Here is a 20,443-nt window from a genome sequence, read left to right as displayed (position 1 = left end):
GCCGCAGGTGTCCCAGGTGTGGGCTGAGGCTAAGGGCTGAGGCCGCAGGTGTCCCCGCTGTGGGCCTGAGGCCTAAGGCACCGAACACGAAGGTCAGGTGGGAGCAGGGTGCACGGTGCAGCCAGGCAGGAGGACAGGGCTATGGAAGGCCGGAGTCCCTGGGGTGGGGGGGGACGCACACATAGCGGCAAACGAGGGGCCCTGCTCCCCGGAGCAAGGAGCACTGGCCCGGGCGCTGGAGATGGAAGCCCCAGGGGCCGGCATCCTTGGAGCCCTGGAGACCCAACCAACCGGCTGCGGAATGCCCACAGCCACCGCCCGCTGGGCCCTCAGAGGCTGCAGGAAAGGGGGGGCTCAGGGGCGACCCCAAACAGTGCCTGCCTCGCCCTGCTCTGGCGCAGTAGCCCCGACAGGGAAATCAAGGCACGGGCAACGGGGAGCCAGTGGTAAAAACCAGAACTGGATTTCCTGAACCAAGGCTTCCGTGATAAAACGGACTTTCTCCCAAGGACAGCGCGATCGTGGTGATCGTGACAATGTGCCCGGCGGGGAAACCGGCTGCCTGGTCAACATAACTCAAAACTGAAATTTGAGAGGAACAGGGAGGGAAAATATCCATCTGCCGTGGAAACTGGAAACTGGAGGAGCCCGGCCTCAGTGGAGAAGAGAGGAGCGAAGTCCTCGGCTACGCGGTGATGCTGTGACCCCAGACTGGCCGTCGCGTGGCTCAGCCCACCTCAGTCGGGTAGGAGGAGCGTGTCGGTGATGCTTCGGTATTTCAGTCAACAACGAAGAAGAGTCCGCTTCTTCCGGAGCTTGCGGTGGTAAGAGACGCCCAGCAGGCCCCATTCTTCGCTGGCTCCCCCTAACCGTGCTCACGGCAGCCAGCCAGGCTCTTCACTCTCCATCACGCCATCTGAGAGCACTGGCCACTTCCTCCTGGGACCCTGACCAGTACAATGATCCGATACATGACATCAAGTTGGGATTGTAACGTGAGGCCATTACACGCTCAAAGCCATCCCCGAGGCTTGACTGGGTGACGTGTACGACATGAGTTCTGTGATGGTGAGGATGCCCTTCACGTAAATAAGTTGGACCCATTGCAATGGGCCCAGCAGTAGGACTCAGGTCATTCATTCATGTGAAGGAATACTTGTTGAGTACCCGCTGTGTGCCACTCACTACTACAACTGAGGAGTCAGTGGGCAAATGTCCGGCTCTGCCGGTGTTTTCAGTGTAATGGGGGAGAAAGACGTTAATCACATAGCTACAAATATAAGTACGTAGGCAGAAACTGTGACAGATCCTTGGCAAGGCGACTCCCAAGTTTCTTCAAGGAGGCTAATATGGAGCAACTTCCTTTGTGGAGGTGACACTAAGCTCAACCAAGCAAAGGTCAAGGGGGGGGGGGAGGAGCGCTGTAAGCAGAGGAAGGGTGTGCCTAAAGATTCTGAGGCTGGAAGGTTTTTATGGATGTTCAGGAAATCTGGGAAAGCCCCCCACACGTGTGGAAACTGGCTTTACGCGCAACGGGGAGGCTTTAGCGAGTTTTGAGAGGAGTAGCATGATTTGATGTCCTACAAGCTTGGTGGCCGTACCGTGGGGAGCACAGGTGGGGATGAAAGGAGAATCAAGTGATGGTGCTGTGGGGAGCCCTGGCCTCTGATTTGGCTGACGGTGTTGGGAGGCGCCCCTTATCCAGGGGCTTCTGCAGCCAGCGTGGGGGCGCGAGGCCAAATGGGCTCATGGGCATGACAGCTGGGTGCCCTGTCTGGCGGATGACATTCCTGACCTGATTCTCCCTTTCAGAAAGATGAGAAAGCAGTGAGGGGAGCTCCCTTGGGGCCTAAGTCTGACCCACAAGACAGAACTTGTTGGGAGGTGGAAGTGTCTGGAGCAAAAGGGGGAATTCCTAAGAGAGAGAGAGAGACATGCGATTTCACGGTGTGTGTGAGAGAGGAGAGGGAGAGTGGGGAGAGAACGGGACAGACACAGGTAGGGAGAGCCGAGGAGACATGCTAGAAAAGCCAAGCTTACGGACTTCAGGAAAGCAGCTTACGGCTACAGATCCCGAGGAAGGAGGGCTCAACAGGTATGGGCAATACTGCAGTAGTGTGCGGGCTTGCCGTCTTCGAGTGTCGCGGACTGGTGGCTGGGACATGGGAGATTTGTCTCACGGTTCTGGAGGTCAGGAGTCCAAAACCAAAGGGTTGGCACACTTGGTGTCTCCTGAGGGCCGTGAGGGAGAATCTGTCCCCGGCCTCCCCGCTCGGCCTGTGGATGGCCATCTCTGGCCTGTCTCTACGCTGTCTTCCTTCTAGTCACACCTGTCTCTGTGTCTAAATTTTCCCTTTTTATAAGGATGCCATCGCGGGGTGAGTGAATGCGGCGTGCTGGCATGCTCGTGAGACCGAAGCTTCCGGGTCAGTGGGGGGAGAGGAGGCTAGAGGGGTGGGACAGCGAAGGCTCTGAGGTCTAGGATGAAGAGTGTGGACTTCATCCTGGAGGCTGTGCCCAGCATGCGTGGACCCCATCCAGGGGATTTAAGGGAGGGGGATACGATTAGATTTGGCTTTTGTGTGGAGAATGGGTTGAGGCAATCGCGAAGGAGCCAGAAAGACTAGTGAATGGGCAGAGGCAGAAATGAGAGAGAGAAGGAGAGAGAGAGGGAGAGAGAGAGAGAGAGGGAGAGGGAGAGGGAGAGGGAGAGGGAGAGGTTGCCGAGGGCTGCCCAGGGCAGTGGAGCGAGAGGGAGGAACCATCACGTAGAGAACTAGGGGGAGAATTCAAGTCTATTAGTGACAATTTGTGAGGGACAAGGGGAGTGGGGAATTTAGGATGACTCCCAGAGAGTGGGGTTCAGGGTGTGAGTGGACCTTAGTGACGTTCGTAGGACAGGGACTTGGGGAGGAAGAGTGGATGTCGGAGAAGATTAATTCTGTTTGGACATGTTGAGGTGGAGACGTCTGTAAGAGCCCGGCAGGAGTACGGGGTGGAAAGGACCGTCTGTGCACCCTGGAAGTCAGGGGCGAGGGCCAGGCTCCAGTCGGGTCCGGGACTGGCAGTGGTTGACGCCTTGCGCTTGGATGGAGTGACCTCGTACAGACTTTGAGTGGGAAAGAACGTAAGGCTCACAAAAAGCCTTGAGGAAAGGAGCTCGTCCATGTGCACCAAAGGAGGAGCCTCCAGAGGCGGCGGTGCAAGACCGAGCTGATGGTCCCAGAGAGGGGTGCGGCGAAGGTGTGGTCGTGGGGTCACGCGGGACAGAGTCACAATATCGTAGGGGACAGTGGTAACTTGCCGGCCTCTGGGAGACCAGGGTAGAAAAGGAACGGGAAAGACACACCGGCTGAGGCGGTCTGGGGGCACTGGGGTCCCTTCCCGCGGTCCGCTTCACAGAGTGGGTGCAGCGAAGGCTCAGGAGCTTGGGCCGGGAGCCACGGGCCGGGTGGGGCCGGGGCGGAGGACGTGCCCGGGACTCGGGAAGCTCGCCGGCCGGGAGACCTCAGCTGCAGGGCCCGAGGACGGGCCGGCCAGGGCTTCTCCATGGGAAAGGCCTCGCGGCATCCAGGCGAGGGAACAGTGACGAGCGGGAGAGGCCAGGGGTACGGCAGGGAGAAGGGTGGTGGGGGACCGCAAGGCTGGGGCCAGTGCAAGGGGAGCGCCCCTCGGAAAGGCTTGTGGGGCTGTGGGGGCGGCCGGGGGACCCGAGAGCCACCTCGGGGCTGCTGTCCAGGGTGTCCTCCCCCGGGATGTAAAAGGTGCTCCAGCTCTGGGGCCGTGAGGGGTGAGCCGGCCAGAGCAGAAGGGGGCTAACTGGGAGCTTCCAGAACAGTCGGAGTGACGGCGGGCCAGACCCCGGGCCGAGGCTCCAGGGATGGATCCAAGGCGTCTGTGAGGTCTTGGGTTTCCACGCCCCGCCGTAGAGGAAGGCACACTCCCCTTCCACGCTGCAGCCTCAGCCTCATCCTCCCATCAACCCACTCACCCTCCCATCCCCTCCATCCGTCAGTTTATCTAGTTGGAATCAGATTTATGCCCAACCCAGAAGTGCCGATTCCGACAAAGCTAACAGGTAGTCACAGACTTTCATCCTTGAATGATGGGTAACTGCCAAGAATCTGCATTTTAGTCTTGAATCTGGAAACAGCCGAGACGCTACCTATGCCGTCCACCTTCTGAGGCGGGCCCCGCGACCACAGCGCTCTTTCACACATGCGGCTTCGTGCGATTATCCCAGCACCTGGTGACCCGGGCGTACGTGGGGCTACGCTGTCGTTCCATAGCTGATGTAGGTCTCAGTCGATCCCATACCACTGAGACTTCGGTTGTAGTTACAGGAATTTCCAAGTGCTTCGGTACCGAGTGTATTCACAGCCCACCAGAGGGAAGGTGGTACATTCAGTAATAATACTCGTGACGGTTGTGGGCAGTCAGCCCCGGGGACAGCAGGCTACTCGGCCGGGAGGAGGCCGGAAGCGACTACCTTAGCCTTGGTAGTAATTCTCTTTCCTTCAGCTCTACCGGGGTATAGGTGGCGTAAGAATTCTATATACGTAAGGTGTTCAGTTCGGTGTTTTGCCATATATAGACGTTATAAAGTGATCATCACGATCAAGCTGATGAACATATCCGTCCCCTCACAGAACTAGGATTCTCCTTTCTTTTTTGTGAGCACACTTCACCTCTGCTCTCTTAGCAAACCTCAGGTATGCGATACCATGTATCATGCCGGCCTTGGCCTCTCCGGAACTTATGTATCCTGTACGATTGAAACTTTGTACCCTTTGACCAACATCTTCTTATAAGCCCACTGCCCCCCAGCTCCTGGCACCCACCGCTCTACTCTCTGCCTCTACGATTTTGACGGTTTTAGATTCCACATATAATTGCGGAATTTGTCTTTCTGTGTCTGCAGTATTTCATTTAGCACGATGCCCTCCGGGTTCCTCCATGTTGTCACAGATGGCAGGATTTCCTTCCTTTTAGGATTTCCTTCTTTTATGGCTGAATAATATTCCATTGTGTGTCCCACCTTTTCTTTAACCATTCATCTCTAGTCAGACGTTTAGGTTGTTTCTGTATCTTAGCTATTGTGAATAACATGCTTTCATCCTGCATCCATCCATCCATCCATCCGTCTGTCCATCCAACCATCCACCCATCCATCCAACCGTCCATCCATCCATCCAACCATCCGTCCATCCAACCATCATCCATCCGTCTGTCTGTTCGTCCATCCGTCCATCCAACCATCCATCCAACCATCCACCCATCCATCCAACCATCCACCCATCCGTCCAACTGTCCATCCATCCAACCATCATCCATCCATCCGCCCATCCATCTATCCATCCATCCATCCACTGTCTATCCATCCGTCCATCCATCCATCCATCCAACTGTCCACCCATCCAACCATCCATCCAACTGTCCATCCATCCAGCCATCCGTCCATCCAACCATCATCCATCCATCCATCCATCCATCCGTCCATCCAACCACCATCCAACCATCCACCCGTCCACCCATCCGTCCAACCGTCCATCCATCCAACCATCATCCATCCATCCGCCCATCCATCCGCCCATCCGTCCGTCCATCCATCCATCCATCCATCCATCCATTCGTCCATCCATCCAACTGTCCACCCATCCAACCATCCATCCATCCAACTGTCCATCCATCCATCCAACCGTCCATCCGTCTGTCCATCCAACCATCCATCCATCCAACCGTCCATCCATCTAACCGTCCATCTATCCATCCACCCATCCATCTGTCCATCCAACCGTCCATCCAACCATCCATCCGTCTCTCTGTCCATCCCTCCATCTGTCCAACCAAACATCTAACCATCCATCCATCCATCCATCCATTCATCCATCCATCCATCCATCCATCCATCCATCCACTCCTCTAACCATGTTAGGCATCAGAAGTTGGCTGGATATGGTACAATGGAGACACCAGATCTAGAATAACACCTGCAATTGTAATCACAGTGTGATTTCCATTACACAATCTGCCATTGTTCTCCAACCCTAAGATATACCTGCAGGAGCCCAACAGCTAAGTCACTGAGGATGAGATGGGGACCACCAGCAGCTTGCTGGTAAACGGGCTCTCAGAAAAGAAAAAAAGGCCTGATTTAAAGTGTTTGCTGGTTCCGTGGTTTCAGCAGTCCCGACACGGCCAAGTTTAAGCTCCCAAAGTGACGTCCCTGAAGATGAAGTTGGGAGGTGATGTTAACAATCGTCACAGTTCTTAAGAATAAATGAGAATGACGCCAACCGGTTCCTGCGGGCTCCTGCGAGCTGACGCCAGCGCGCCTGGCTCCGAACTCGTTTTCCAAGTGTTGTGTGGGGCACTCACTACCTTGCGGCTCTCCTAGCAACTGGCCCTGGTCTGGGCGCTGTTGTGTGAGCGAGAGGCCCAGAGGCCCGGCGGGAGTCTCCCCTCGTCCTTCCTGCTGCCAGCCCTCAGGCCGCGGGTCAGGGGGCAGGGGCGCCGGCTCTTAGGCCGCGGGTCGGGGACAGGGGACAGGTGCTGCTTGTCGCTGAGTCCTGGCCTATTTTCCTGTCTGTGGTCAGGATGGAAGGAACCGCCACCGGGTGAACGGAGTCTGCGGACCCGCTGGGAAATACTTTGGCCTCAGACTCCGTCTATTTCCTGACTTCCACGAACTATCCCCCCCCCCCCCGCCCCCCGGCGTACTTACAGGGCACCTGCTGTGTGCAAGCTCCTGCTGACCGCTGCAGGCTTGGCTGCAGGACGAGCTGACCGGGCCGGGCTGGCGGTGAGCAGTACGGACTGTCGCCTGGGCTCGGAGGCAGTCACGGTGGAGCCAGGCCGAACCCACATTGGGTCCTGCCCCCGACGGTTCACGTTTTGGGCTGCGTGCCTTTTTGGTAAGAGCCCTCTTCCGTGTGCGGCTGGGCCCAGGCAGCCGGGGTGCGGACGGCCAACGGAAGTGGGGAGCCAGGGCGCTGACAGCCTCCCTGGGCTGGCAGCACAGCCTGGTCCTCGCCCGGAGCCAGTCCACCAGACGCTGAAGGGCGCGGGCATGGGCGTGGGCTGCAGCCTCCAGCTCTGCTTCGCCAGCAAGGATGGAGCAGCCGGAGATGACCGAGTGCTAGTGGAATACCCCCAGGCCGGGCCAGCAGCAGGGGCCCTGCGGCGGTGATCCGGTGATCCGAGGCGGCCCAGCCAGGTCCTGGGCCACCCCTACCCCGGGGATGCGGGCGGAGCGATGTCGGCAAGGTGACCCCGTGGCCTGTGTCCCCTCCTCTGCCTCTTGATGACAGAGGCCCCGGGAGGCCTCCTGGGGCTCTTGGCTGAGTCTGGGAAGAGGTGTCCCAGGGAGGGGGACCTGCTCTTGGGGCCATCTGTCCCCGGGGAGGGGACCAGGGCCTTGGCTGATGGACACTCTTCCCTGGTGCCCTCTGCTCTTCTGCGGCCTCCGCAGGCTGCCTTGGGGGGGTGGGGTGATGCAGGCACAGGTAAGGCCCGTGGGGGGGGTTGCTGCCGGTACAGGTGAGGCCGTGGTGCTGCGGCTCCAGGCTGCCCGCCTGGGCCTGGGCGCTGTGACCCGCTTTCCGTGGGCGACGGCCCCCTCCGTCCACCCGGTGCCCACCTGCCTGTGCACTGGGGCACCCCGGTTCCTGGGAGCCCCATGTCCAGGGGATGATCCAGGTGCATGTGCGCGCGAGAGACAAGGTCGCGAACGTTGCCGCCGGGAGGGGCCCATGGGAGCAGTGGCAGCCCCAGGCCTGCAGATAGTGATACCAGCGGGCACCTGCCCAGGCCTGTGCCACTGCGCACGGCTCCCCGGCCCAGGAAGGGTCCCCAGAAAGGACACGGCAAGCGGAGCCCAGGGCCCAGCGGCCCATCCACTCGGGGCCCCCAGGGGGCACCTGTCTCGGTGCCATGACCTTGCACTTGAGGCCCTTGGGATGCGCCAGGTAAGAGGGGGTAGAGGCTCGGCGGCCCTCCTCTCCCCTCCCCTCCCCTGCAGCGGGGTGCCCTGGATGGTGGTCGGTGACCGCCCCAATGCGCTCTGCTCACCTCGGTTGGTCCTCAGCCTGATGTCCAGCTGCCACCTGCAGGACTTGGAGGGTAACGGGTGGAAGCCGGCCTGGTGCCTGACCCCTGGGGCCCGGGCCTCCCGGTTCTGCCGACGGAGGATGGGGGGGCCTCTGGCTTCCTGGACATGCCCGCAGAGGCCCCAGGCTCTCCCCCATTTCTACGACGGTGCGCGGGAAGGCGGTGCTGGGCCCTCCTCCCGAAGGGTCAGCGCCTCTTTCCAGTGGGAAGCGGTACCTCCCTGAAGGGGCTGGGCACCTTGGGACACCGGCTCCCGGACAGGCCCGCATACGAGCGGGGAGGGCCTGCCTTCCCTGGAGGATGTGAACTCTGCACGAAATGGGAGCCTGCTCCAAGCCAGTGCGCCTGGAAGCTTCCCCCCCGCTGAGCCCTTGGGAAGAACAGAACTCCTGTGTGTTGGTAGATGTGCGGCTCCCGCCAGGGTCCTGTTCCCCGGGGAAGCCCCCGGATTTCCTTGGGGAGTGGTCACCTGCAGTACAGAGCTGCTATCTCCCCCTCCTCGCCCTGGGAGCCGTGGAGCATGCCCGGGGGCCCCCACCCTCCACCTGTCACACGGCAGCTCACAAAGCCTGAGGCCTTCAGGCCAAGATGCAGTGCTGTTCGGTTCCATAGAGGGCTGGGAGTGGGAGACGAGGCCCTGTCCCCCAGGTTAAATATCAGGACCCCTCAGCCGCCTACCTGTGGGACGGTAGGGCCCGAAATCACTGTGGAAACCCCTCAGAAAGCGACAGGAGGGTGTGTTGGACCTTGTAGAGATCCCAGGAGAGACCGGCTCAAAAACTTCCTTTATAGGGCAGTGTCCTCAGCCCCAGGTGCTTGTGGGATTACCTCAGATGTTAATTCCTGCTGAATAAAGACACAAGGGACACCTGGGTGACTCAGCAGTTGAGCGCTGCCTTTGGCCCAGGGTGTGACCCCGGGGTCCTGGGATCGAGTACCGCATCAGCCTCCCCCAGGGAGCCTGCTTCTCCCTCTGCCTCTCTGTCTGTCATGAATAAATAAAATCTTTAAGAAAAAAATAAGGACACAAGATATGAAACATATGAGGAAGTCCAGCACCACTCATTAATCACCTCAACAGCTTTCTCTGCTCTACCGTGTATCAGGGGTTAGAGATACATCAGGGTACAAGACAGTTAAAAACTTACTACACTGTATGCTGACTCCCTTGGATTTAAATTAAAAAAGATAAAATCTTTGCAGTTGGAGCTTACTTTTAGGTTGGGAGAGACAGACAATAAATATGCACAGCAGACTCGGTAACGATTCAAGTTATGGAGAAGTAAAGCAGGAAAGGGGATTAGGACATAGTGGAGGCCGAGGTCACAATTTAAAATATCATGACCTGGGAAGGCCCACATTCATGCTGAGGTGAGTCAAATGGGTTTTTTGGGGGAAGAGCATTTCAGATAAAGGGAAGAGCAAAGGCAGATGCTCTGAGGCAGGAGCATGATGGAAGTTTCAAAATAGGTCAGTGTGGCTGAAAAGTAAGAGGGAGAATAATAGATGAAGCCAGAGAAGTGAGCAAGATCGGTTTTTTGGGTAAGGCTTTATGTTATTGCAACTCATTTTTTTTTTTTTTAAGATTATTTATTCATGAGAGACCCAGAGAGAGGCAGGACAAAGGCAGAGGGAGAAGCAGGCTCCATGCAGGGAGCCCGATGTGGGACTCCATCCTGGGTCTCCAGGATTGTGCCCTGGGCTAAAGGCAGGCGCTAAACCACTGAGCCATCCGGGTATCCCCTACAACTCACTGGTTTTAAGAAGAGTAATGACAAAATCTGACTTATGTTTTAACAGGAGTTATAATTACTCTAAGATTTTTTGGACCCGATTAATTAGAAGCAAGGAACTCAGATGCGAAGACCAAAGCTAGACAAGAATCTTTGGGGAGCATAAGGAATGGTTTGGGACCATGTGAAGATCTGGGGCAGGCAGTTGGATAATGAATTTCGGGCTAGCAGAGGCGATCTGTGCTTGAGGTAGGATCTTGGAGGTCGTAAGCATGGAGACAGGATCTGAAGCTGCATTAAGTGGGTGAGATCACCCAGGATGTGAGAGGATAGAGAAGAGCAGAGATTCACCAACTGAGAACCAGGGATCCTCAGCGTTCTGAGGTCAGCAGTCCACATGCCCAACAAGCAGAATTCATTCCTGATGAACAAGAAATAATAGTGATTTGAAAAGTAAGAATCTGAAAATGTGTAGGTTGTTAAAGACTCGCGGCCACAGAACCAGGCGAGGTCACAAAACACAAGCGGGTAGAGATGATGAAAAAGAGCCACGCGGAAATCCTACAAGCGAAAGACACCATCACTGCCATGAGCATTCCAAGGGACGAGCAGGAGACTAGACACAGCTAAGAGCTGGTGAGCAGGACAACAGAAGGGAAGAAATCCACCAAGGTGACAAACAGGTAAGTCTCTTCGGGTGGCATCTCTGTTAAATGCTCTCAAGGGGCCAGCTCCTCACCTCCCAGGCCAGGACTCCCTGTTGGAAGCAAACGCGAATCAGGGTCTAGACTTGGAATAAGACTCTTAACATGAAGGAAAGAGGAATTTCTAGATCTGGGCGGATTTGCTGGCAGGACTGAAGACCTCTGCTGACAAGGGCCGACGTCCACCAGCAGGCTAGCGTGCTGGCCTCCGTGACGCCTACCTGGATCAGCTGCGCATCAGTGCCCACCCGAGGGGCGGGGCCCCGGTGCTCAGACTGCTCCCCCTCCCGGAAGGTCAGGCATGCACCGACCCTGAGCATGTGCTGACCGTGCAGCCTTCCCAGGCAGACGCAGTATGCGGACAGGTCCACCAGCCACAAAACCCAGGGATGGGCCGTTTCTCTGCTCATCCTGCGGTGGTGACAGAGACCACCCGGGACTCGAGCGAGTCAGAGCCGGAGCATCGTTGGCTTCTGGGCTGTCCACCTTAGCCCAGTTTGAGAGAAAAAACCACGCTGCGGACCTATTTTGCTCATAAACAACTTTTATTTTTGTTCTCAGTATGTGCCCTTGAAGATTCCAAAATGTCTGGAGTTTCTGATTCTCCTGGGACCAGAGGTAAAAGCCTTGTGCGGAAACACTCAACCTTGGCGCATCGCTCTCTCCTGAGGGGCCAAGCTGGAAGGCCTCAGGGAGAGGAAGCGGACACTCACACCTTATTCCAAGATGGGTAACACAGCGAACAAAGAATTAGTAAAACATAGACTCAGTCTGTAGAGGGCTTCAAATATACATATTCTATATATATAAACCTGTTATATAGGATTTCAACTTATTGTTTCCTTGTGACTTGTAATTAAAGTACAAATGATATAGATGTTGTACACCGCTGATTTCCCCTTCTCGGCCCCCCTCCCTCCCCAACATAAATAACATTACAAAGGTCAGGTGATCCTAAGAGTTTTTGTTGTTGTCAATATTTTGTTTTAAAAATCATTTCCCCTTCCTCCCCTGCAAACTACCTCTGAGAGTTTGTAACACAGCAGCCGGGAACGGACACGACTGGGGACTGCATGGATCTAACGCACAGAGCGCACGACACGGCTTCTCACTGGCACCAGGCGGGCTTTGGCAGGTCCCACGGACAACAGAGGCTACGGCGGGAAGCGGGGCAGGTGCGGCGCTTTTGTCCTCTGCCAAAGAGGAGGCGGTGGAGGGACCACCGAGAGAAGCCCTAAAGGCATCGAGGTTTTGCACAGCTCCAGAAATGTCCTGGCTCAGTATTTACACAGTTATCTTTCTGCTGCATTTTCCTTTTGAGAAATTTGTGTCGGAGGTTGGCTGGGGGAAAGAAGCAACTTAAAAACCCAAAACGAACCAATTCCCACTTATGTAAAAGTCCCGTTGTAAGTCTTACCCGGTTATTTTCACACACATCATTAGATACTGACAATGACTGGGTTCTTTTCTTACTCTTTTTTTGAAGAGCATGAGAAGAAAGAGGAGAGAGCGAGGGAGCGAGGGAGGGAGGAGGAAAGGAGGGGTACCCTAAGGGGAGCGCCGTCCCTTCTTCAGCATTAGGTGACACTGGATGGTCTGGATTCGGTTCTTGGCCGGGACAAACTCAGGCTGCAGCTTCAGTGTCGATTCATACCACACCAGGGCCTTCTCAAACTCTTCCTGTGAGGGGCAAGGGACAGACATGAGACGTGCTGCCACCGCCCGCCTCTGGACGCCACCGTTTCCTCCATGCTGACAGCGACCCTGCAGCGCCTCCTCAGCGGGTCCCTGTCTCTGAGGAAGCCGAGGCCTGGCAGGAGCACCACCTCCAAGGTCCCCACCACACAGACAGTGAGCCTGGAGCCTGGGAGCCCGGGAACCCGGGGAGGGGGGAGCCGTGCACAGGCTGGACGCGGGGGCAAGAGTGGACCAACACTACCGAGCTCTGGCCGCGGGCCAGGCCCTGTGCCTCTGTCTCATCTGCACAGAAACCCCAAGAACTATGCCTGCCAGGTGCTCCTCGTTCATCTGCCTGAGTTTCCTATTATAGCTAGGGAGCTGGAAGTCAAGTGTCTCAAAGTCACTTACTGTAGAGTTTGAAACAGTTTTTGGTTCTCCTGAGCATTTAAAAATATGAGCATCGTTTGGAAATGATCACTGTCATACTGAAGGCATTCATGTTTGGCTGAGACCAAGACTTTTTTTAAAAATTTACTTCTGCCATTTTGCTATTTCTTTTTCTTTTTTCTAAGATTTTATTTTTTTATCCATGAGAGACACACACAGAGAGAGAGGCAGAGACACAGGCAGAGGGAGAAGCAGGCCCCATGCAGGGAGCCCGATGTGGGACTCGATCCTGGATCTCCAGGATCAGGCCCCGGGCTGCAGGCGGCGCTAAACCACGAGCCACCCGGGCTGCCCCGAGTCCAAGACTCTCAAAGAAGAGCCCAAACCAAACGGTTAAGTGACTCCTTCGGCAGAATTCCTCGTTCATAGTAGCAACTTTCACATTTACTGGAGACAAAAATAGATTCTTCAATTTTAAGCAGCAGAGGGAAATCTGCACGTTCAGCAGCACCTACCTGGCCAAATTATACTCGCTGCCTTTCAAGTCAAGGATGACACGTAAACTTACAGCATCAAGTCACTCATTCTATTAACCTTTATGGAGAGAACCTTGGGAAGAGCCCCGTGTGGGATGCAAGCTTCAGATGAAAGTGCGTGGCACGATTCTCGTGTTAAATTCAGCCATGACAGCTTTTGGGGGACCCCTGGGATTTTAGGTTCTGAAATCAGTAGCTGTTCCTGACCAGAATGAGGGTTCTAGATGAGGGCTTTGCCATTTTCTCTATAGTATCACCACGAAACTAGTGGCACATCATCGCTCATTACACGTTCATACACAGACCTCGCGTGTGCCGAGCCCTGTGAAGGGCTAGGAACAGAAAGATGGAAGGTGTCTTTTTCCTGAGGTGCTCAGCGTCCGGGGGGAGAGACAGATACTTAAAAAATTATAAAACAAGGTGAAAATATGGTGGAGACATGCACAGGGCCTTGAAAGTGCAGTGACAGGTACGAAGCCGAGCCTGAAAGCAGGAGGGCACGAGTGCTGATGTCCACGCAGAGTGTTAGGTAAGGTTTTCTGGAACAGGTAATGCTTCCAGAAAACTAGGTAAATCCGACTCTCCTGTTAGTGTTCAACTTTCCGGGAGGAGCTACACAGTTGCAAATACTTAGATTTCACTAAGTGAAATAAGCAGTGAATTTCATCACTATTTTCTTTTTACTTCACAAACCCCTCAGCCATAAAGTGCCCTTTGGTGGCACTGATGATGGAGAGACACAGGACACATAGGAACCTGGAGGCTGTGGACAAGGTCACGAGACATCTGAAAACAGAGGTGCGCCAGGGGGAGAGCCAGGCCCAGGACCAGGGGGACAGCCAGGCCCAGGACCGGGGGGACAGCCAGGCCCAGGACTGGGGGACAGCCAGGCCCAGGACGGGGGGACAGCGAGGCCCAGGACAGGGGGACAGCCAGGCCCAGGACTGAGGACAGCGAGGCCCAGGACCGGGGGGACAGCCAGGGCTGCCACACGCCCCTCCACGCTCACCATCGCCACGTAGACGTTGCCTAGCGTGAAGTGGTTGACGGCGAAGTGTGGCGCGATCTCCACGGCCATGGTGGCTACTATGACGGCGTCGTTCCAGAGCCTGGCGTTGTGCAGGATGTTGGCCAGGCTAATGAGGGGCACGTCCTGCGGCGGGAGGACAGGGGCGAGAAGGAAAGGATGTGGGTTTTGGGCTCTCGTGGCCGGGCATCCTGGTCACGAAGAGCGCGGCCAGCTTTCCCGGGCAGCCCCTGTGGCCTGCTCGCTCGGGGCCCATGCAGGGCTCACGTGGGAGTAAACCGGCGCATCACTCCCTTCACTGGGCAAGTCCTGCCTCAAAACACAAGGCAGAAGAGTCAACCGAGTAAGCAAGCTGCTTAGTGAAGGCGCCGGTTTGCACCGGGGCAGGCCGTCCCCGGCCGACACCGTCCCGGGCCGCACCGGGAGGCCTGCTGTCGTACCGAGTGTCTGTGTTCCCTAAAGATTTCATCTATTCACCCGTGAGACACAGAGGCAGACACCCCGGCGGAGGGAGCAGCAGCTGCCTGCGGGCCCGACGCGGGACTCGATCCTGGGACCCGGGGCCCCGGCCTGGGCCGAGGGTAGAGGCTGCGCCGCTGGGCCCCCGGTGCCCCTCAGAGCGTGGAGCGCAGGGCCCGGGCATCCCGTGCGTGAAGCGGCCTCCGGGCCCCAGCCAGTCTGCGGACCCACAGTGACAACCGGCATTTGTGAAAAGGTCGAGGTGACCCGGAGCCGCAGGGCCTTTGTTTTTGTGGAGAAGGACGAGTCAAGGGCCAGGAATGGCCGATCACCGGACGCCACGGAGGCTGCTTCGGGTCTGGACGCGAGCGGCGGTGGCAGCGAGACCCCCAGGCCCCGGGACAGGCTGCGCAGCCGGCGTGCCTACAGGGCCGGGCCGAGGTGGGCATCCTCGAGGCCCCCAGGCCCCCCCAAGCCCCCAGGCCCTTCCCACTCGGGCTGAGCACAGGAGCGCGGGAGCGGGGCTGCAGCTCACCTTCATCTGGTGTGGCGCGTAGTGCAGGGCCTGGCGGAGGCAGTCGATGGCCTTCTTTCCTTGGCCCTTCACTCTCCAGTAGAGGGCTGCCATGCTGGAGAGCACCCAGGAAGTCTGGTTCTGCGAAGGGACGAAAGCACAGGCCGTGAGGCCGGGGCTCAGCAAGGGGCCGGCGAGCCCCGAGGCTCCAAGCAGGAGCACCACCCGGGCCGCTGCCTGCGTCCCCCCTCCGCGTGAGGACACTGCAGCTCCGGGGCTGAAGGTCTGGCCCGAATTCGCTCAACTGCACATGGCAGCTTCCTTCCCGCGAGTGTTCTTTTGGATTTAAATTAACTTATTAAAAAAAAATTCACTGAACTTTTTGAACAGGTAACTCGTTTGCATGTTTCAAAGACCAGAAATTACATGAAGTTGTAAGTGAAAACTCTCCCGCTCTTTCCTGTCTCTATTGGACACAAGGAAACACTATTTTAGTTTTTGGTCCTATGGAACTTTCTAGGATTTCTTTTTTTTCTTTTTTCTTTTTTTTAAATTTTTATTTATTTATGATAGTCACAGAGAGAGAGAGAGAGAGGCGCAGAGACATAGGCAGAGGGAGAAGCAGGCTCCATGCACCGGGAGCCCGACGTGGGATTCGATCCCGGGTCTCCAGGATCGCGCCCCGGGCCAAAGGCAGGCGCCAAACCGCTGCGCCACCCAGGGATCCCCTTTCTAGGATTTCTTTACAGGTTATGTAAGCAAATACGAATATAGGCTTATACTCCCCACTTTCTCTATGAGGCAACGTATTACTTTTATGTAAGAGGTAACAATCATTTGCACTCTGCTTTTTTTTTTTTTAAGATTTGAGGGACAGAGAGAGAGGGAGAGGGGAGGGAGAAAGGGAGAGAGAGGGAGAGGGGAGGAAGAGAGGGAGAGACGGAGAGAGAGCACGAGCATGAGCAGGAAGGGCAGAGGGAGAGAGAATCTCAAGCAGCCTCTGCTGAGTGCAGACCCTGACGCGGGCTCAGGGCTAGGCCTGGCCTCCAGGTGCTGAGATCGTGACCTGAGTCGAAACCGAGAGGATTCAACTCCAGATGTGGACACGGGGATATGTGTGTCATCAGCACACACAGCTCCCCATACGCTCGCGACAATTTAATCACCCACCAGAAAGTACCTGGGTCCCTGTTTCCTTACAGCCTCACCACAGTGTTAAACTCTTTGACTCCGTTAGGAGATAAAAAATGGGGTTTAAATATGCATTTCTCTTACGAGTGGAACGGACCACCTTTCATGTTTGACAGCTCTTTGTATTTCTTTTCTGTGAAGTATCTGTTCTTACATTTTGTTCGCTTTTCTGTAAGGTCTTTATTTCATCTATTTAAAAAATTTCCTTATATACATATACGTACTAGGGAGATAGTCCCTTGTCTGTGGTATGAATCACAGATACAGTCCCTCAGTTTCCTGGAGTCTGCCTTTGGACCTATGGTTTTTTTGTGTGATGTAGGTTCTGATTTCTAAATAGTTCAGCTTATTAATTTTTTTAAAGAAGATTTTATTTATTTATTCATGAGAGGCAGAGACACAGGCAGAGAGAGAGAAGCAGGCTGCATCCAGGGAGCCCGACGTGGGACTTGATCCCCGGTCTCCACGATCAGGCCCTGGGCCGAAGGCGGGTGCCAAACTGCTGAGCCACCCAGGGATCCCCAGCTTATTAATTCAGATGGCTTCTGGATTTTCAGTTGTAGCTGACAAGATCTTGCTTACTTCACGTTTATCAAGAAATTTTACCATGTTTTTTCCCCTAGACATTTTTATAGTTTCATTTTTTACATTTTAATCCTTGATCCCTTTGAAATTTAACTCGGTATAAAAGACAGAGATCCAATTTTAATTTTCCCAGGTTACTAGGTTGTCTCAATAAAACTTAACAAATAATTCATCTCTCTTCCCCCAGTGAGATGCTACTTTTACCATATACAAAATTTCAGTACTTAATTTAGGTTAGATTGTGGATTTTCCCATCTATTTCATTTGCCCCTTTGGATGCGTGGTCTCTTACTCCCAGCCATTACAGATGAAGCAATCAGAAAACTTCCCCTGCTTTCTACCTTCTTTCTTTCTTCCAATCTAATTTCTTGGTGATTTAATCATTCTTCATTGTCAGGGCATTACAGTATTTACATTCTGTTCTATCACCCTATTCCCCACGTTTGTTTTCCTATTGGTTGTGCACTTAAATACATTAATTGATCACTGACATTACTTTTGGGTGGTTTCCCCAATTATCTGGTGGTTGGTTGAGGTTCAGCCCAATACTGTTGGTGGGAACGGTACTCTGAGATTGTTGGCATGGGCTGCACTGCGCTCCACCAAGATTCACAGGTTGAAATCTCAGCCTCTCGTACCTCAGGATGTAACTGTATTTGGAGATAAGGTCTTTAAGGAGGTAATTAAATTAAAGTGTGAGGCCTTAATCCAGTAAGACTGGGTTTATATGAAGGATTTATAGAAGAGGAAGAGACTTCAGGGTCCTGGGTGCGGAGGACAGCGGGAGGCTAGCCACCTGCAGCTGAGGGGAGCCTCAGAGGAAAGCCACCCCAGGTCCCGGGCCCGGGGGCTCCACAATGGGTGAGAACACATTTCCACCGTTTCAGGTACCCCGTCTGTGGTGCTTTGTTATGGTAGCCCTATGTGTTCAAAACTTTGCGGCCTTCGTACCTGCAGGACTGCTGGCTGAATGTAAAGCCACGGTTCATTCTTTCTTTCTTTGAATAACACGTGTTGGCATCGTTCCCTTGCCTGCCTCCCGGCACGGAGGGCTGCTTCGGAGCAACCTGAAGCTGCCCGATTTATTCCCCCTTCTTAGGGACTTCGTCCTTTAGACTGGCTTCTCAAGGATTCTTTTTCAAACTAAAGTTATCTTTTTTTAATGTCAATATTTCATATATATGAAAGAGCATATTTATATAATTATCTATGCACATAATAAACGATTACATAAACATACTTATGCTGTAAAACATAAAATGACTGTCCCAGAAGCTGCCACCCTAGTCAAGAATGAACGTTCTTACACTATTCCCATCTCTCGCCTTTTCTCCAGAGGCACACACTGTCCTAAAGGCTGTGTTCGTTATTCCATTGCTTTTTATTTTTATTTATTTATTTATTTTTTATTTAAAAAAATTTTTTTTTATGATAGTCACACGGGGGGGGGGGGGGAGAGAGAGAGAGAGAGAGGCAGAGACACAGGCAGAGGGAGAAGCAGGCTCCATGCACCGGGAGCCCGACGTGGGATTCGATCCCGGGTCTCCAGGATCGCGCCCTGGGCCAAAGGCAGGCGCCAAACCGCTGCGCCACCCAGGGATCCCTCCATTGCTTTTTAAAACACCGTTCCATTGCGTACACACATGCACACATATTTGCTTCAACGGTGTCATACTCAGTGTACTCCCTTCCTGTGCATTACAGAAGTCGTGTAATAGTGTAAGGAGGCTTCTGGGACTTGAAGTTCTTACTCAACACTCTGATTTCTAGAATTCATCCATGTTGTGTGTAGCTTTAGCTCATTCAATTTGCTACACAATTAAATGTCCACTAAGTGAACATACTGTAATGTATTTATCCATTTTTCATAGATGGGGGCTCTGAGTTACTTCCTGTTTTTAGGTTTCTTGTTGCAAAATAATGTGCAGAGTTTCTCTAGTCTAGAGTAGATACCTGGCGGTAGGTAGGACTGCTGGCTTACAAGACATGCAAATGTCCGACATAATGAAGGAATGCTAAGTTGTTCCCTAAAGGTGCCGGAACAGTCTAGCATCCCGTCGGCAATGCTTAGAAGTGCTTCTTGCTTTGTAGCCTTTCTACTTCTCGGTATCATCAGTTGGAGTAAAATAGCATCTTACTGCAGCCTTGGTTTGCATTTCCTGATCATTAGTGGGACTGGAAATTGTTCCTTGTGTTTATTGGCCACACATATCTTTTTTCAAGGGAAGCCTCTGTTAATATTTTTTTTAGGTATCTATTTTATTATTTATCTTTCTCATCAATTGGTCTATATGTTCTGCATGTCAGTCTTTGTATGTGGAACGTGTTATACATACTTTAACTCTGGCTTAGCTCTTTCATTTAAAAAATGTCTTTAATTTTAAAAAGTTTAAATTTTAATGTAATTGAATTTATTCACATTTTCTTTTCTACTTAGTGCTTTAATATCCTAAAAAATCATTTTATATTCCAGGGCCAGAAGGATCATCTCCTACATTTTACTCTAATTTTTAAGGTTTTTGTTTTTGATACTTGAGTCCTTGGTTCACCTGGAATTCCTTTGTATGTGTAAGCTATGAGGTGAGGATGAATGAGCTCAGCAATCCCCTCTCCCTATTGGTCTCTCCATAGTCCTGTGAATGTCAGAGTATGCTTCAGGTCTTTCTATTTAGTACCCCCTTGTCACTATTTCTGTTTATCCTTGAGCACAGGGCATAATGGCTTGTTTTATAAGTTTTCATAAAAGTAAGGCAATTCTCACCACCTCATTTTTTTCAATAGTGTCATGTCTGTTTCTTACCCTTCCTTGTAAAGGGTTTTTAAGTACCCTAAAAAAAAATTGTTGGTATTTTGATTATAGTAGCATGGACTCTATAAATCAAATTGGGGAAAACGGACATGCTTATGATGTGTGTCCTCTTATCCATGAACATTATAGATCTCTTTATTTAGGTATTTTGTAATACAACTTTCAATAAAGTTGTATCACTTTGTGAAGACAAGGCTTACAAATTTTTGTAACATTTGTTACTGGGATCTTTATATTTTTATGATGATGGAAATTCATTTTGGAAATTATGTTTCCTTACTTTTTGCTGCTGTATAGAAATTTAACTTACTTTTATTGACTTTATAGGCAGCCATCTTGATAAAAATGTTATTATTTCAAAAAATTTGGGCAGCCCAGGTGGCTCAGCGGTTTAGTGCTCCCTTTGGCCCAAGGTGTGATCCTGGAGACCTGGGATCGAGTCCCACGTCAGGCTCCCTGCATGGAGCCTGCTTCTCCCTTTGCCTGTGTCTCTGCCTCTCTCTCTTTCTCTGTATCTCTCATGAGTGAATAAATAAATAAAATCTTAAAAAAATTTTTTGTAGTCTTTTGGGTTTGCTATGTAATAACATAATTTCTGAATAAGATTTTGGTTTTTTCTTCCTAATACTTATGCCATTAATCTATTTTTCTTGATTTACTGTACTTGCTAAGACTTTTGGTACAAATTTGAGGAAAAAGTGACGTAGGC

The 20,443-nt window shown here is 53.1% G+C and overlaps 1 protein-coding gene across 2 annotated transcripts in view; it reads right to left on the bottom strand.

Moving 5' to 3' along the window:
- Positions 1 to 11,072: 11,072 nt before the first annotated feature.
- The window catches only part of TTC17 (tetratricopeptide repeat domain 17), a 116,470-nt gene continuing 107,099 nt past the window's right edge, over positions 11,073 to 20,443 (bottom strand). For both annotated transcript variants that reach the window (XM_072791179.1, XM_072791178.1), the window contains 3 exons: positions 15,171 to 15,290; positions 14,159 to 14,302; positions 11,073 to 12,226 (listed from right to left, as the gene is read on the bottom strand). In XM_072791179.1, coding sequence (XP_072647280.1) covers positions 12,095 to 12,226; positions 14,159 to 14,302; positions 15,171 to 15,290 — 396 coding nt within the window. In that variant the 3' untranslated portion in view covers positions 11,073 to 12,094. The remainder of the gene's footprint in view (positions 12,227 to 14,158; positions 14,303 to 15,170; positions 15,291 to 20,443) is intronic.

Source organism: Canis lupus, chromosome 21, assembly GCF_048164855.1.
Source record: "Canis lupus baileyi chromosome 21, mCanLup2.hap1, whole genome shotgun sequence".
NCBI lineage: Eukaryota > Metazoa > Chordata > Mammalia > Carnivora > Canidae > Canis > Canis lupus.
Note: the sequence above shows the minus strand (reverse complement) of the source record. Positions and strands in the feature narration are given on the sequence as shown.